The 17,473-nt window shown below is 39.3% G+C and overlaps 1 protein-coding gene across 6 annotated transcripts in view; it reads right to left on the reverse strand.

The window, feature by feature from the left end:
- The window catches only part of Obp10 (odorant binding protein 10), a 66,896-nt gene that overhangs the window by 22,974 nt on the left and 26,449 nt on the right, over positions 1-17,473 (reverse strand). For 4 of the 6 annotated variants that reach the window (XM_046637349.2, XM_069136455.1, XM_046637348.2 and 1 more), the window contains 2 exons: positions 9,638-9,794; positions 9,483-9,547 (listed from right to left, as the gene is read on the reverse strand). In XM_046637349.2, coding sequence (XP_046493305.1) covers positions 9,483-9,547; positions 9,638-9,794 — 222 coding nt within the window. The remainder of the gene's footprint in view (positions 1-9,482; positions 9,548-9,637; positions 9,795-17,473) is intronic. The other 2 variants (XM_046637350.2, XM_046637347.2) reach the window with 1 other exon arrangement.

Genomic DNA, 17,473 nt, shown 5'->3' on the forward strand with positions numbered 1-17,473 from the left:
AGATACAAAGTGTTCATTAAGGTTATCAACCGAAACTCCAGAGAGCAAAGCAGCCGGTAGCCTTTCACACTTGGCAAAAGCAAGGTTTTCCATCTCGCGTTAAAAATATCGCGTATCACCACAAGTATTAAACCGCTCCGCTGTTTCATGTAAGTAGTCTTGGCGTTATGTCGCTACGATACATGACATATTAAGCAAAAACTTTTGCTCTGCGAGATCTCTTGAAGGACCGATAGCAGGCGTTGCGATTTTTCATTAGATGTCTGATATCCAGCGATATCCAAGCCGCAGGTGAACGCCACACAGTAAATTCTTGTTCAGGCATGGCGCAATCCAGTGCATCTTTCATGAGGTTATAGAAGACTGATATCCGTTCATCGACCGAAGGCAGCGACGAAAGCTGCGAAAAGTCAAACGTAGATAGGGCAGCACAAGTAGCATCGAAATTGGCACGATCCTACGGTCGGTATCGAATAACGCGCAGCTCCTGCCTAAGTACACCATACCTTATAACAGTATACATGAGATCATGCCCTATGAGAAACGGCAGCGATGATTGCCCCAGGACTCTAGGAGATTAGTGTTGTTGACAGCACGTATATCGAGCCAGGTATCAGAAGTAGCCGTGTGAGGAATAGGCTGCATTGACACGATATCATAACCCTGTGACGCAAAAAATTCACTGAGATGAACTTACAATGAGTCGTAAGCTGTAGATGACAAACCTGCATTGAAGTCATCGAGAACACCCGAGAACTTGCAGCGAAATTGCTGCCGAACAAGTTCATTCTCGAATACAGCGAGAATATCAACTTTAGGAATACACGATCGCGAAGAAAATGTTCATTCCAGCATCAGCGCTGGCTTCTAACAGATTGGTATTCAGGATATCCATCCACTGGAAGAACACCGGATATAGCAACCGTTACAAAACAAAGCTCCTGGCGTACGAAGAAGGTAAGGCCATCTCTATGTCACCCTCGACGATCAACCCTGTGCAGCCTGTAAGATGGCAACATCACCTGTACGTTCAATACTCGTTTGTTGAGCCAGATTTCGGAAACATCAATCACGTAGTATGTATTTAGGCGAAAGAACTCGCGAAATTAATTAATATGGAAAGGCAGTGACTGAGTATTAAGATAGTAAACATTAGGGAATGCCGGGCGGATCAGTGAGCGCACGGATCTCGCGGCAGTCGCAGGCAGGAGTCATTGCAAGGCTTGGGTTAAGTTTTACAAGTCAGAAGAAGGCAGCAGGCACCACGGTTTGATCCCCGGCCTAGGTCGAACATACAGCGCAGCATCAGTTATCCACGCTGATCTCGGGCTCAGTGAAGGATTCTTCTTCAAGATCTGACTTCAATATCAGTGTATCTGCAAGGGGTGCCTTTTGTTAATGTAATCCTTTCGGTCCGAAAAAGCAGTATCGATATCTACTGCTCGGAGCTGAGGCTTGAGCTTCTTAGCTGCAATCACACGATCGCACGAAGCATGAGACTTGAGGACTAATAAAAGAGGGTGCATCAGTGGCAAATCAGCATAGTTTTCCATCAACGTGCAATCAGAAACGGACTAAGAAAAAATTAAATGAATCCAACCTCGTTTTTATTTGGCATCTTTGTTGAATAATCGTTTTTTTGAGGTTTAAATGCTCTGACGCAGAATTGATTCCTCAGATACGATATTTAACGATAGTTCGATGGCGGAAATTTTGGTACCGTACGGCGCAGATACTGATCTGAGTAGAAGAGATATTTAAAGACAAAGATAGCGCCGTTGAGCGTCAGACGCAGTAGCTTCAGTTTTTAGATACTTAGGATAGAGAAAAGAAAAGAAAAAATAACATCAATAGTAGAGGGGAGGGGTCGTATCCAGTAGATGAAACACAAGAAATGTAAGATGGTAATAATATACAGTGTATTAATAAAAAGCGTGAAAATAGTTACACTCAAGTAATTCAGAGAAATTTAGGTACAGTTAAATAATTCAAGAAATTCAACTACAGCCAGAAAATTCAGTCTGTCAGGAAAGTAAATACAGTCAGAGAAAAAGGTAAAAGTGAGAATTAACAAATTAGCGAGACAGATATCGTGCGATAAGCGAGGGATAGGTGTATGTATTCGCGATACTATTACTCGGAGCAACCATCAGCAAGGTTGACAATAGACAGTTATAATGTAGTCTAGCATGCAATGCACAATCTAATATCCTCAAAGTAAACGTTAACACTTCAAGTGAAAGCAGAATAATATAGGGAAAGAATAGTATCATTACAATGCAGATAAATGGTCAATGTAATATGCAAGTAAAACAGAAAGATATTGGAATTAATACAGTAAGCAAGAAATACAAGGAAAAAGTAATAATGGAATTCAGGCAGCAATTTACAGAAATAAGATACATAAAGAAATATTCAGAAAATGGATATTAAGATAAAAATTATAAAGAAAATACATAGTGTCTAGTTTACGATACATACGGTCAAAAAGAAGTAGCGAGAAGAAATAGAAAAGAAAACACAGATATTCTTAATGTATTAAGAAGAGAGAAAAGAGAATAGAGAAAATCCAACGCGATATATTATAAACTAGAGGGACTACGAACAAACTACGTAACATCTTACAGCGGCGCAATACTCCAAAGTCAAAGAACGACGAGTTATACCGCGTAGCAATATAAAATTCCGCACGCCGGAAGCTCAAGATATGAATTACTCAAAAAATATTAGGTAAGAAAGCAAGTTATAATCAAATTATGGAAGATACAGAAGAGATAAGTAAAACATATTAAGAGACAAAGGTAAATGGTGAGAATTTATGAGCTAATTAATTTGCCAATCGCTACAGAGAAACAATGAATTATCAAATTCAAGTAAAGCAAGGTAATTAAAGATATTCTAATCAAACGTAAGCGAAGAAATAGTAAAACGCTGCTGTTTAGCGATATCAGATAATTCATAAATTAAAATGAAACGAGATCAAGAAAATAGGCAATAGTCACCAAAAATTAAATAAGTGAGTGCTAACTAGTCGCGAAGTTACTTGCGGTATTAGATACGAAAAAGGAAAGATACGAGCCCACGTGGCTCACGCAGAGCAAACTACGAGAAAAGGTAAGAGAGAAAAGAAAGAACATATAGACAAGATATGATACAAGTAACTTCGTGGCTTAACAAAATAACAAAAAAAATCTCACTTACGTGAATACAAAAGAAGGTAGAGGACAAATAGAAGAAACAGATATCGATAGGTCATAGAAAGTCAAGTTAATAAATGCGTAAGAGAACTACTGAACGGGAACACGTCTGCAGGTGATATTAGCGAATTAACGAAGAGTATGTCGGGTCTACTGGTGCTACTGTGCTGTCACGTGATTCTCTCCTTATCTTGTATGATCGCTAATTGGGCCAGCGGGTCACGTGAGACGGGTTAACAGGTAAAACGGGCGGTAGTCTGTTGAGGCAAGTCATCGCATTTGATGCGAACGCGGTGCGAGGACGGCCGAGTGTAGCCGAGCGCCTTCGAGTCTCGAGCGAGGCAAGCGACGTACTAGAGGGAGTTAGTTGTAAGCAAACTGTCGTCAGAAAAGCACGTAGTGTATAATTAATAAAGAAATATTATTACGTTTCCAAAGATTAAACAAAGGTTATTATTCTACCGCGTCGTTTACCTCTCCTTTCCTCAAACCACCTACGATCCTTAGCCTTAACATAGTCCATCTTCACTCGTATTCGCCTCTTTCGTTGACATACCTATATTAAAATATCGATCCGTCGAGCGATATGTGGAGGGGTTACAGTTAGCTGTTTCGTGCTATGCCTGAGAGGGAAAGGTTCACGGTATTGTGGTATCGATGTGTGAGTAGATTTTGCTGATAGACGACGATAATTGAAGACATAACGATCGTACTCAATATTGCGGTATCAATATCGAAAAAGTATAGATCCTGTGCCGACTCCTTGCTATGCTTGTACTCTCCGTGATGACGATTTCTCGGTGCTGCACTTCCGTACTCTTGCATGAGGGCCCTGATACCGAGACGTCCTGGTGGCGAGGGCCTCGTACCGTATCCCCATATTGCATTCTCTAGGTCAACGTGGTCCGCCACTCTGTGTTTGTCCTCGCGCCGCAGCCCTGGATAAAAAGGAATGCATCAGGCAAACATGTTCTTCCTTAACAGTTGACGGCGTCGTAGGCGGTATGGTCGGTTCAGCTTCAGGCTCATAAGAGTCGTCCACAGGAGGCTTCGTTGTGGTTTTGACGCATAGTCTTGTACGCCATCGGCGATGCATCTGAGCGGCATTAGCTTTATTCGATGATGCGGCTTCTGGTCGAGAAGTCTAAATAATTGGAGGCCTTCGTTGTACACTACGCACGGCCTTGTACGCAATTTAGGTAGGTGTTCATCTGGAGCCGGATCGGCGGTATGCTGCGCTCACTGACTCCTCGTATGACGCTATTGACCCAGTCTGTAACCTCTACGTTGCAATATTCGGTTCTCTCGAAGCGATGGTCTTCATAGTGGCTCTCGTAGTGTGGTACAAAAGGTAGAAAATAGACAGGTATTAGCTTAATACATAAATCTCATTTAATATTATCTAGTCGTTTCTTGGAGTATCGGCTTCAAATGTGCTTTCGTCGTGTTTCGCGTTATTCTTTGGATAAAGGAGTGCTTTATTATAGCCCATATGACGTAGTATAAAATACCACGTTACAGTACACATTTCTTATTTACTGTAGAAAATTTTTCAAAACACGTTGACTTTTATGTAGAATAGTCTTCTGCATTTTGAAGCTTTATTACTTTTCCTGGGGAAATTAATACTTGTTTTGGAGAAGCAGGAGATAATTTTGCTTTTTGGAGAATATCGAAAAAATTTCGCATCGTACTTCGCGTCATGTTTTTGTCCTGATAGGGGCCTTGTCTACAACAAACGCATGTTGTTATTCTGATTTTCAACGTGCGTATTTAGATGTCATTCAATCATCACAACACACAATTTTTTACAATCTTTGATCTCTTACTTCATAATGCTCCAAAATGTCAGCGTCGAGCTTTTCCGACGTACCATCATATTTAAATTCAGACGACGCTTTTTTCCCTGCTGAAAGATGATTTCATACTTAAACATTATCTTACCAGCAATATTAGTTTAAAATTTGAAAGTATATACGATGTGTAACGTGGTGTTTTAGAACGACTCGGCACAACGGCACACAATTGCAGGGAAATGCCGGAAAACGCGTCCCTGGCCGAGTACTGCAAGCAAACTCTATACAAGTTAGCCGACAAACTACTAGAAACTAATTCTTTTTTTTTAAACTGTGTATTTCGCATTTCGGTGCAAGCAAACACAGTACCAGGACGATAATGATTCTTACTACTAAGAGACCATCATCTTCTGATCACTGTGAACTATTCTCCCGATGACCTCATCTGCCGACTGCCTGATGTGGCTGCCCCTGTTGTGCCTCAGAATGCGTCTGGGCTAGGGATGTGAAATCCTTGCGACAGATGAGTGATCACTTTTCCAGATGGAGCCAGCCGCCCGCTTTTCCGGATGCCGTGGAGACGGCATACATGGATACGCGAGGAGCGCACTTCACTACCTCCCGGCTAGGCGCCAGACCAATTTTCAAGTACTACCATCCCAGTGGTTGTTATCGCCGTAGAGAGTATCTTTGAGACTCGATGCCAGATTCCTGTCAGTTAGGATCATGGTCATATCGTAGGCAGGTGTACACTGCCAATACGACGCGACCGGTGGAAACGACTCTGACTTGCGGTAATGCCGTCACTCTCCAGCCGAAAAATTTTGGTCGGGAGGCACCCTGCGTGTGCCTTTGCCGAAGGGTTCTCAACGATAGGTAACAAATTTGGGCAGTAAGATGCAGCGACTGTCAACATATGGAGTAGAAGGAGACAAATCTCCGCCATACTTTACTAACAGAAATTTGTCCCACTTTTCGGGGAATAAGTTGGCGCTATTAACAGTGTGGATCCGCTGTTTTCCGGCTAGCGGGAAAATATAAATATATCGACTGCTACTCATCCATTTTTACGATTGTTGTAAAAAAAAGTTTCTTATTACGAAACACACAAATTTATGCATGACCATCGTAAAATTTATTATAATACGAGTAACATGCAACCGGTGTCACGTAAATTAGGAGCTAGTTGTAATGTGGATTTACTTGTTTTGGTGATACTCTGTGGGCTGTGGAACAAAATAAATAATGTGGCAAATGAAAATAAAGTGTTGATCAGAAAAATTAATTCACTTTACTATCGACAAATAGAAATATACTTGTGACAAAAGTATACGTTATTAGAGTATGCAATATGCTTTACTTTATATTTATATGCTAGGTGAGTCTGGACTGTTTTCGTAACATTCTGGCTTTTGCTTTCTTTATGTTGTGAATAGCATTAAAATAGTATCGGCCAATCACACGCATTTTACTCATTGTTTATTTTATTGACAAAAAGTTTCGTTCATTAACACTTCATATGACATGACCCAACTACGATGCAACCTTGTTTAGTGCCATTTATTGCGGTTATGTTGCTCCGAGATAGGTATAGTTCGCGTAAGTGTAATGACTTTAGTCAACTTGATTTGATTTTTTTAACCATGTGATTATCTTTTCTTACGTTGCATAAATTTACAAGTGTGGATAACGATTACTTTCAGGCTTCTTTTTGCGAAGCGTTTTTCCGTCTTGTCACAGCAATAGTCTTGTTTGCTTCGTTTAGAAGACTCTCCACGTCTTTGTGTTTTAAATGGACAATGGATCCAGTTCGAATTCTCTCATTAAAAGCAGACTTCAATTCTCTCCAGTTTACTCGATTGCTTCTTTTTTGCTTGCGCGTACTTTCACTTCTTTTTTGAAGCCATTTCAATTTTGTCGCCAGCAGAGTCTGATCGTTGTGATAATTCTTGTTTTTTCTCCGATGCCTTTCGCAAATTTTTTTTCCAGAAACCGGATACTTTGAGTTCCAAATTTAATCTATTTTCAAATTTCCGGTTTGACGGTGACTTACCCAAGATTTAGTACGCAGGTTCTACAATGTTTATCAATTTTAAACATTTCTCGGATTTCACCTTTAGCTTTCTTCTTCTCATATGCGCTTAACAAGTTGAAACTTGAATGATTGTTTGCCATGGTGAGAATCATTTTTAGAGGGCAAAGCGTGTGTCTGTGTGTGCGTCAATGTGTGTGTTCCGACCTTGCATCCTATTGACTGTATACTACCTCAGCTGCTAGTCAACCTCGCGCTCTGTCCTCGACTGAGCCCACTCCGGCTTCATTGAATAGTTTACATTACAATTGCGACGTTCAAACGCAGCTTGACAATCATCATATTTTCTCGTTGATGTTCAGAATAGCACTCTCATCAACATTTCTTAGATTTAAAACTCAATCAGAAGTTGAATAGATGTTTCACCTCTTCACTATTCTTTATCAAAAGTTGCAGTCGTTTTTTAACATTACGTTGTTGGGAAGTACTTTTCATATGTAGGAAGAACAGCTTCAGACTGACGCTAAAATTTTCAGTTCTAACTATAATTTAAAGTATTTGATATCACACCGGCATCCAGGTTAACGAAAAAAATTCACGGAACGATTAATCGTGGAATGTAGGGTGTTTGATATCACTTCGAAGCCAACAGTTTTCACAACTAATCATAAGGTACAGAATATCAAGACAAGGACAAGAATGTCGTGTAGTTCATTGTAGAACATTTCTCAGATTGGCAGGTTGATTGCACGATGAACGTTCCAGAGAGAAGGATTTGCGTCTCTTCTATACTTCGATTATCGGTAGGGGATGAGAATTATATTGTTGGTAAGCAAGCATGATTTTCACCTTCGGTTGATAAAATTGTTCGTAAGACAGCTTGGTTTTAACCTTCGGTAGATAAAATTGCTGGTATAGCAGCGCAATTTTGGCCTTCGGGTCGGTACAGCAAGAGTCGATAGCGGTGACGTTTCTCGTGGAGATAGGTTTGAGTCTGGGTAAGATATCGCTAAGTGTCGGTAGTAGAAATCTGGACCCAGAACTCTCCTTGCACTAGTACTGACACTGTTCCCTGGTGGTGATCCACAGTTCGAGTCTTACGCCGGAGCACGACTTGTGTGCTCTAAGGCTTCTCGTTATTGACAATTGTATAATTAGAGTATTAACGAAAGATGTCTCATTGTTATTTCCACACATCCTAGGTATCCTATTTTAATTTAGTGTATATAGTATCGGCGGTTTGTCTTAATTATTGATGAAAAATTTGGCTTATTAAGAGAGAGACTTTCAGGTGGAGCCGCTTATACCTAGCTCAGGGTTTCTCAGTTTGGTTCTTGGTGCTGGCTAATCCGATCGTTTATAAACCCTAATATTCGGAACTGTACATGACTTTTACTAAGAGGGGTGGAACTGGTTCTTATAAGAATACGAGAATAAAATAGTATATTGTGCGATAAATATCGTTCAAGCGGCTAGATAAATATGCTTGCTTGTATTAAATGAAATGGAAATTCTAAGAAGGTACGTTGGAGCGTAACAGCGGTACGAATTTCATCAGGGAACGCGAAGTTTCAAGCCCGAAAAAAATGGTAAATTCTCTCGAATCGACAAAAAAGTGAAATTGTCTAAGTTAAGAGTTGTGGCAAATAACTTGAAAAATTGTAAAAAATGTTAAAAATTCGGAAATGTTACTTTTTTTACCCCGAAAATACTTGTATAAGTTTCATCAGAGAACGCAAGAATATGCCTGTGAACAGCTGTGTTTAGTACTTCTGATAGTCGAAGACCGCTAAATAGACGTTGTTTCCCGGGAGCTCGTAAATGTCTTCCGTATATTTTCACCAATTTCTATATCTATTCGAGTATTGACACTACTTTACGTATGCTAGAACGTGAGAGTTGAAAATTTTAGGTCGGGGGCCCCAGGCCTCTATTCGTGTCTGGATTTAAGCATTTTACGGCTGAATCCTGCGGCCTACTTCAGCGTCGATATAATTCTGATTATATCATGCCAAAACGATTCCGCGCTAAAAAAGTTCGTCGCGTTGAAATGTCTTCGCGCCGAGACATCTCTACGCCGAAACGCCGCCATACCCAAAAGCCGTGCACCAAAATGTCCTCGCACCAATATGGCCGCACCAAAAAGTCCTGCGCCGAAACGTAGTGCACCCGTATTTTAAATATTGACGTCACTCCCGAATAGTTAGAATAAGTTTAGCGTCTCTTTGTTGAATGTGTGACGGAGCTACAACATACTCATCCCCTATGAACAACGTGGTAGGTTACCATGGCACCCCGAATACTGAAAAAAGTTCGGTTACCTATTTTCACAGGCATAACCGTAACCATTACACATTATCTCGTACGAACAACGCGAAAGTTGTATAATTTGCGCTGTAATTGCTTTTTCCCGGGATATGAATTGCATTGAATTGCTTCAAATTGATTCAAACTTACCCTTGGAGATCTTTCCGCATAGCATTTGTTGAACGTGTAGGCATACTGACAATTGTCACCACCGGCTGAAACAATTTATTTACACAAAATTCAACAAGTTGCTGAGCTGTGATAATTGTAAAAGAAAAACAGAGAAATAACGACACCCAAGATACCAAAGTATTTACCGATCCTCTTGCACTCGCGGATAGCTCTTTGAACTTCTGCCCGATACGCTGGCATTCGTTGGAAAAAAGTTAGCATTCCGTTCAAGCTGAGTTCTCGTTTGTCATCCACCAAGCCAAACTGCTCCCAAAGGCAGTACATGTAACACTGGAAAAAAATTTGGAATCTACATGATTCAATACTCTTTTTCAAGAGAGACATGAGCGTTTAAACAAGAATCATTTCATATATATCTAATGAATTCGACTCAACTATGTGGTGTCTTCTTTTGCGACAGTGGTGACTAATCAAATTAAATAGGATTACTTTCATACGCGACGGGGCCGCTAAAGAATATAAGAAGCAGGAAATAATTGTCCAGATGTTTGGAAGAAAAGCTTTGAAAAATTCAAAACTCTCAAATGACAGAAAAAACTGCAGCGCTGTTGAGGACTAATTGTAAATTTCTAAGAGTTCGCAAAGACAAAGAAAAGTCCATTATTGCAAATTTGAGGCTGGTAGGAATACAAAAGACAAATCATTAAAGGATAACGAAGTAGAAAATAATGGAGCCACTAAAATTAATCGTAATGGATAAAAAAAATAATTATAGAATGACTTTGCTTAAGGCAAGAAAAATACAAATGATGAGATAGCGACCAAACAAGTGGTAAAAAGATGGAGAATAATAGGAAAGTAAAAAGGAAAAAGTGTCGTGAGATTCAGAAGCATGAAAAAAAAAATCGAAAATTACGGGGCTAGGGGTGTGAAAGCTAGGCTAGGATAGAAAATTGGGCATTTGAAGAAGAAATACATCAGTTAAATATAAATACAACGAATGCAGTATCTTGAAAAAGGGCTAGAGCAAATGAATTCAAAATTCAAAATTAACGAGAAAAGAGGAAGCGAAATAATTTCTTTGTAAGACGATCACGACTCGTTGGAATCAAGGCAACTAAAAAAAGGAAAGATATTCTTGTGGAAATGATGGTAGCGATGTAGAAGATATAAAATACAGGGAAAAGAGGAGTAGGGGCAAAAATTATTTGGGTAGCAGAAAAGACGAAAAGTTGGAACGGAAAACTACGTCAAAATTATATTTCATTCAATATGGATATCAGACACACCGTATTCTTATTACGGTGAGTACGTAAAATTCAGGTTTGATGGAAGATGGATAACACAAACAGCACATTAGAACAAGTAAACAGAATAACCAATAAAACAAATTTGCCCGGATTATATGAATATCAGTGCTAATCGGCGTGAGAAAAAAGGGAAATGCAATAGAAAAGACGTTAAACAGTCAGATATAGGTTGATAAAAAAGAAAAAAGTGAGAACTCTTAATAAGTCAAACAGAAAATCAGACTTGGCGAAAGGGACTGGAGAATATTTACTGTATAATTACGTGTAATATAACTAATATGGTACGGGAAGAGGGTAAGGTCAAAGTAAATGACACTGAAAAAGAGATACTAGTTATAAAAGATGATTTTAACCCGACCGGAAAAATAAAAGGAAAGATCTTGCAACGGAGAGTTGATGCAAGGAAAAGCAAAAAGTGTCCAGAGATAAAGTAAGTTACAGAAACGGGGATCTCTTGGTAAGGCTAGTTAAAGAACGGGGTTTGAATATTCTCAATGGTAATTGGAAAGATAATGAACAAATTCCACGTATCTTGGACAAAAATGTACAATAATTATAGACTACACAAGTACCCTGTGTAAGGAAGTATATAAAGTTATAATACAAGCCCCAATGAAAAGAAAAGTGTGGAGGAGGGGATATGAAATAAACATGGGCGGAAAATCTGAAAAAAACTACTAAACAAGTCTCATAAAAAAAGCGAGAGCCGAAAGATTCGAATTACGGGCCAGGGAAATGAACAGTTTGAATTAAAATAATTCTGTAGTTCATGAAGGAATATGGATCATGTTCAGAACGACGTACATGATAAAGATTGCAGTTGTTGGTACTATAGGTTGGCACGTTTAAAGAAAAAAAACTTATGTATAAAAAATTTCGTCTCTTCAAGCACTGTGTATATATAGGACTTTAATGTGCAGATGGTGTCTTTACCCTTTTGAATCCTTGCTTCTTGATGGGAAGCCACGTGAGACAAGCGAAGCCGTCTAATTAATGATATGCGGATGTGCAAATCATTTTTTTACGAGAAGATTATTGTTGAAGGAGTGTATTTTGAAAATTTGGTGATTTCGAAAAATTAACAGAGTCAGGGCGGCTAGGTGGTCTAGTGGAGTAAGGCTCTGTTCAAGCATCTCTAGACGCCAGGTTCGATTCCTGGCTCCGTCGTTAATTTTTCGAAATCACCAAATTTTCGAATTTACACTCCTTCAAAAAAAAAAAAATAATACCGAATACGGCAATTTGTTCACACTGCGGATATCATGAGCGCGAACGCTACCAGAACACCTACAGGTAGAACAAAAATGTGAAGAATCAGTTTAGTAGAACACAAAATTTTCAAACAAGACAGTCCGTAACGACACTTACCTATTTTCAACAGTTTAGCCGTGAGAACTATTCGAGAAAAACAGTACTCGGTGATAAACTGATTTGAATCCGTCAATGTTGATGAAAAAAATCGCAAATATTTACGGTGCAATAAAACATACGGAAAAAGAGGTTTGATACCTCATAAAGTTTTTATTTCAAGATTTCGAAATAAGCCGACCATTTGTTGTCCTTTTTTGTATAACATTTTTCCGCAGAGCTGCTGTAACTTTTGATCTAATAATCAAAACACGCTCGATGGTTTGCAATCACTTTTATTTTAGAAATGCCTCAGAAATTCGATCTTCTGATGTTTAGCACACATGTAAATGGATCGCCACTATTTGATAGTAAACAAATCAAAAAACTCTCGCGCAAATTTTTCATAAAAACTAAGAAAGTTGTTCCACTAAATTAAAAAACTCTTTTCTTTCATATGTTCTATCACACAAAAATGTTCATGATTTTTTTCATTAACATTGACACACTCAAAATGAATCTTACAATTAAGGCTGATTTTCGGGGATTTCGTAAATCCCAGCGTTTTCGAGGTTTTCTTTTCGGACCGCTCTCGCAGCCACACTATTGAAGACATAAAGGTGTCGTTAGTGACTATTTTTTTTTTAATTTTGCTCTTTACGAGATTAATTCTGGGCATTTTTGCTCTATCTGTACCCGATCTCATAGTACTAGCGCTCAAAGTATTCGCGGTGCGAAAAAATGGCCATTTTTTGGTGTTTTAATTTATTCATTTTTCGATGACATGCCAAACTGCAGTCCTAACCATCAAGATCATTATCGTGTATCTCGTTACAAACATGATGCATATTTGTTCAATAATTATTGAATTATTCCGATATGAGGCCCTAAATATCGCTTATCTGACTGGCTGCACAGCTGAACATCCTTGTTGGAGGCAGGCCGTTTTGGCACTGCTGTCTCGGTGACACCATTTTAGTGGCAAGACTTTTCGGCGAGAGAACGTTTTGACACCAGGACGTTTCGGAGTTATCATTTTGAAGCAAGCTATTTCTGCGCTGGTACGTTTTAGAGAAACCCCTGTTGGCTCAGGATAAAACCTGACAATGGATTCTTTCATTCAACGGTGTCATAATTAAATTTATAATACATCGTAACATGTGCGATTGTTCTCGATGCCTGGGCTTGTGAGAACACTACGTTATTGTGAATGTCTTTGCCTAATTTGTGCTGTAATTGGAAAACAATAAGAAACATCAATAGGATTTCCTCTGGTGTGCTAAATGTTGGACCAGTCTCGTCGACCCGAAAACACCCTGATTAGTCTAAAGGCTTTCATTGGCTCGGGAATAACTGGCGCTGTCTTGATCCTAGACAAGGATTTTCCACCGTTGCTCCTATAGATAGACAAGGGCAATACAGCCGATACTTTCCTCCCAGAGACAAGGGTTTTTGATCGTTGCTACCTGATCGAAGACACGGGCAAAGGCTAGTGCTTCGTTCCAACTACAGACTCAAGAAATTCAGAGTCCCTCTCTCGTCAGACTTGAACACAGAAGCCGAAGCTGATAAATCTTGATTAATTAAATCAACAGTTAAACTGCAGAGCAGGGCTGTAGCCGTCAGGCTGCGTTTCACCAAGTGTAGACTTTGGGCACGGCTATGCACTACCGTCCAACTACCCAAGATGAATGCACGCCGTCTGTTAATTCTATCCGATATCGATCTACCTGCAATGATAACGAACTAAAAGAAACAGATTTGTTGAAGTTTAACTATAACGATTCAGTTACACATAAAATGATCATCAAATTACAGAAATCATATGAAAAAAAAATCATACAAATCAAAGTAAACTAAAGATAACATAAAATATTATAGAAATAAAATAATACAGAAATAAACTTTTTTGTTTTAAGGCTTTTTGATAATGATAGTGATAATTGACTAAAGGGATGGCCCTAGAACAAAAAAGTTGATTTTGTTGGAAAAAATTACAAATTCTAACCCAGCCAAAAAGATATTTATTTTGATAATTTTAATCGTTCTTAGGCTTATCAATTGGGCATAAGTACCATAAAAGCGTTTACCAAATATGAGCTTCATTGGTGAAATAGTTTCTGAGTAATCGTGTACACCAATTTTCAACGTATGTAAAAAAAAAGTTTAGAGATAACCACGTTCGAAGTTTCGGCAAGGGCACCTTTCGGCACGTTTGATTCTATAACTTACCAACTAGTTAGCTATTTCAGCACCATATAACAGTCCTTCATATTTCTCGTAATACTAATTTTGCCGATCCATCTTCTTCCTGTGTGACTTACGGGCCTCTTGTCACTATGAAGCTGCGCTTCTCTTGCCGTTCGATTCGTTGCCGATCGGAGTTTAAAGGATCTCAAGACGTCATTTTTGAGAATTCACCAAAATCACTAACTGCATCGTATTCTACAGGTTTTAAAATATAAACTTGGGCAATACAAAAAAAAAATGCATTTTTTGAAGTGTCTATAGAGAGTGGCCCTCTTAATTCGTAATCCTACTAAACCGTAACTCTTACACTCTACTAAAACCGCACGTAATCGTAATCGCAATTCCGTATCGTAACAAATTAGTCAACTAAACCCGTAACCGAAACCCAACCAAATCGTAATCATACTCGTAACTCCTTTAAACACAGCGTAATCGTAGCCATAACTTGTATTCTCAAAACATAATCGTAACCGTAATCACAAAGTCCATAACGCTAAACGTAATCGTTATAGCGAATTGTAGTAATCGTAATCGCAACCGTAACAAAATTCAACAACGTAATAGAAATTATAACGTAAATCTAGCAAGTTGTAAACGCAATTCATCCGAAACTTGTAATTCTGTGAATTTAATCATAAACTCATCCGTAATTCGTAACATCAACCGTCATATCAAAACAACACAGACGCTACTCCGACCTCTCACACATGACTATCGGTGACACTATTCGAAAAACGACCTACCCAACGTACAGACGTGATTCGACCCAGAACAACCGAATTTTGGGTGTACGCAATTGACAACAAATCAGAGGTTCACCAAAATCATAACTCTAGTCGTAATCTTTTGCAAACGAAATCAAATCAATTCTCTAACAGGCAGCTCAAGCTTCGGTTATCAAGCACAGAGATTGGCAAACGAATTTCGAGCACTTGCCGTAATCGTAATTCAAAACGGCTAACTGTTACTCAGCAAGCCGCTAAATTATTGAAATACGAAATTCAATCGCAATAAGCAATACCTACCCTCCGAATATAGCCAACACAGAAAAGCTCCAACGCGACTGTAGCTTTTTCGGTCCAACAGAAATAATCATCTATTGCGCAAAAAAGTTAAAACAAAACTGGAAACTAGCGAAACTTCTTACAGCACGAAACGCCAAGACGACAGTGATTCAAAATCTATCGATCTCCCTCAACGTCGGATCTCTTTTCACCCCTTGTTACGTGATGTCGTGTCTTACAGGAATTGATAACAATCGATTTCAAATCAATTTTGCTTATTGCGCAATCTGACGCGCACCCGACAGAACCTGAACACCGCGGAATTTTGCGATGGGCAGCGTGCGAGAGGAAAGGCGGAGAGGCTGCAGCTTGTCGACCACTAGCGGGATTCTCTTCTGCCTTGGGCTCCCTATAGCTGCGGGGATCTATGTTGGCTCTCTTGCTGCGGCCTCGACAACCTTTGTTCGAAATTCGCGCCACACCGCTACTCCGTAATTTCTTCGAAATCGTCAGCAACTCCTTGCTTGATGCCGCCGAAACTCGACAAACACAAAGACATAAAAAGCCTGAAATAAATCTTATCCGATATCACGTGAACTGTCCCTTCACGGAACTTCGGATGCGTCACCACTGTTCTGGCGCTCTTTTCGAAATTTATCGTAATTAATTTCGCGAAAATGATAATTTTGCGTTCCGTCTAAGGTTCAGGAAGGTTCTTGTAGCGTGCTTTCGAAATTTCACGTTACATTATATGTTACGGAGCTAGTGAACAGCCAATTAACGCGAGCCGTGATATCACTACAGCGTTAGAAAGAGTTAGGCCTCCAAAGTCGGGTGGAAAAAGTTTGGCCACCGGTAAAATTTTTTCAGATCCATCTGCGGATGCTGCTGCGGCGGACGTCACATTTAGTGGGTGTTGATGCCTGAAATTTAACCCTAAACGTGTGCACTTTGTGGCACATTTCGGAACGACAATTCAACACCGTAGTGTCACATTGTCTAGACGTTGAAACATCCTCACGCCGAAACGTTCCCGCGCCAAAACGTCGGACGCCCAAAGGTCCTCGCGCCGAATTGACTTCACATCGAAATGGTAGGGCCAAAACGTAACACACTTATCATTGTGAGTATTATAGAAAATGTAACAGAGAAAAACTAATCTGAGGTAAAATAGACTAGAACCAGTAAACGAAAAGCAATATACGGAAATGGTCAAAGATGATTATTAAAAGTATTGAAAGAGCTATAAAGCTTAAACTATATAAAAAAAAAAGAAAGTGCGAGAAGCATTGTGCAAGAAGAAAAAATAGGGCGAAGAAATAAAAGAAGTTGAAAAATTGATGGACCTAAAAGACCAGTCTGGGGACCTTCTGTTCTCCCATTATTCGCGGGAAATACCAATTTTCGACGAGAAGATTTTGTTTCTACCAAGAAAGACACTCGTAGCTGCTCGGTCGATTTTGTTCAAAATCTAATGAGTACTAATTGCAAGTATAACATAGCCAAATCAGTGGACTAGATTTTACACAAAACGGTTCAAGTATTCTAGAATTTACTGGTCGAAAAATTTTGCGTTTCTGCAAATAACTCAGGTAACAGATTACCTATAGAGAGCTTATTTCCTGCCAGTTAAATTCAGGTTTCACTTTCGAAATTGGGAGTTAATCATTTTTGTGATTTTTAACTTTGTTTCTATGACTATTTTTTTCATCAGACTTTATGCTTCATATATTATCTGATAAGACAATACCAGAAGGTTCGGGAAAGACTTCGGGAGAACGAAAGTGAAAAGAGATAAGCGAAGCTTGGGTCTTGTAAGGAGAAAGAGGGCCAAAGGAAATACTACTTACAACCATAGGTTCGAAAATTGTCATTAGACGTAAAAATGGAGATTGAGGAAAAAGGTTGAAATACTCAGAGTTAGATACAGTCCGTTCTCGTAATAGTGTCACTCCTAATAGTGCCGGTTCCCCTAATTCTCGCTCGAACGTAACCCCCACCACGAGCTCACTTCGGGTCTTATATTCGTCTCTCTCAATAGTGCCAAACGCTGGCTCAATGAAATAGCGTATAATTCTCTGCTTTAAATTCAAATTAT

This window comes from Neodiprion pinetum, chromosome 1 (genome assembly GCF_021155775.2).
Source record: "Neodiprion pinetum isolate iyNeoPine1 chromosome 1, iyNeoPine1.2, whole genome shotgun sequence".
Classification (NCBI taxonomy): Eukaryota; Metazoa; Arthropoda; class Insecta; order Hymenoptera; family Diprionidae; genus Neodiprion; species Neodiprion pinetum.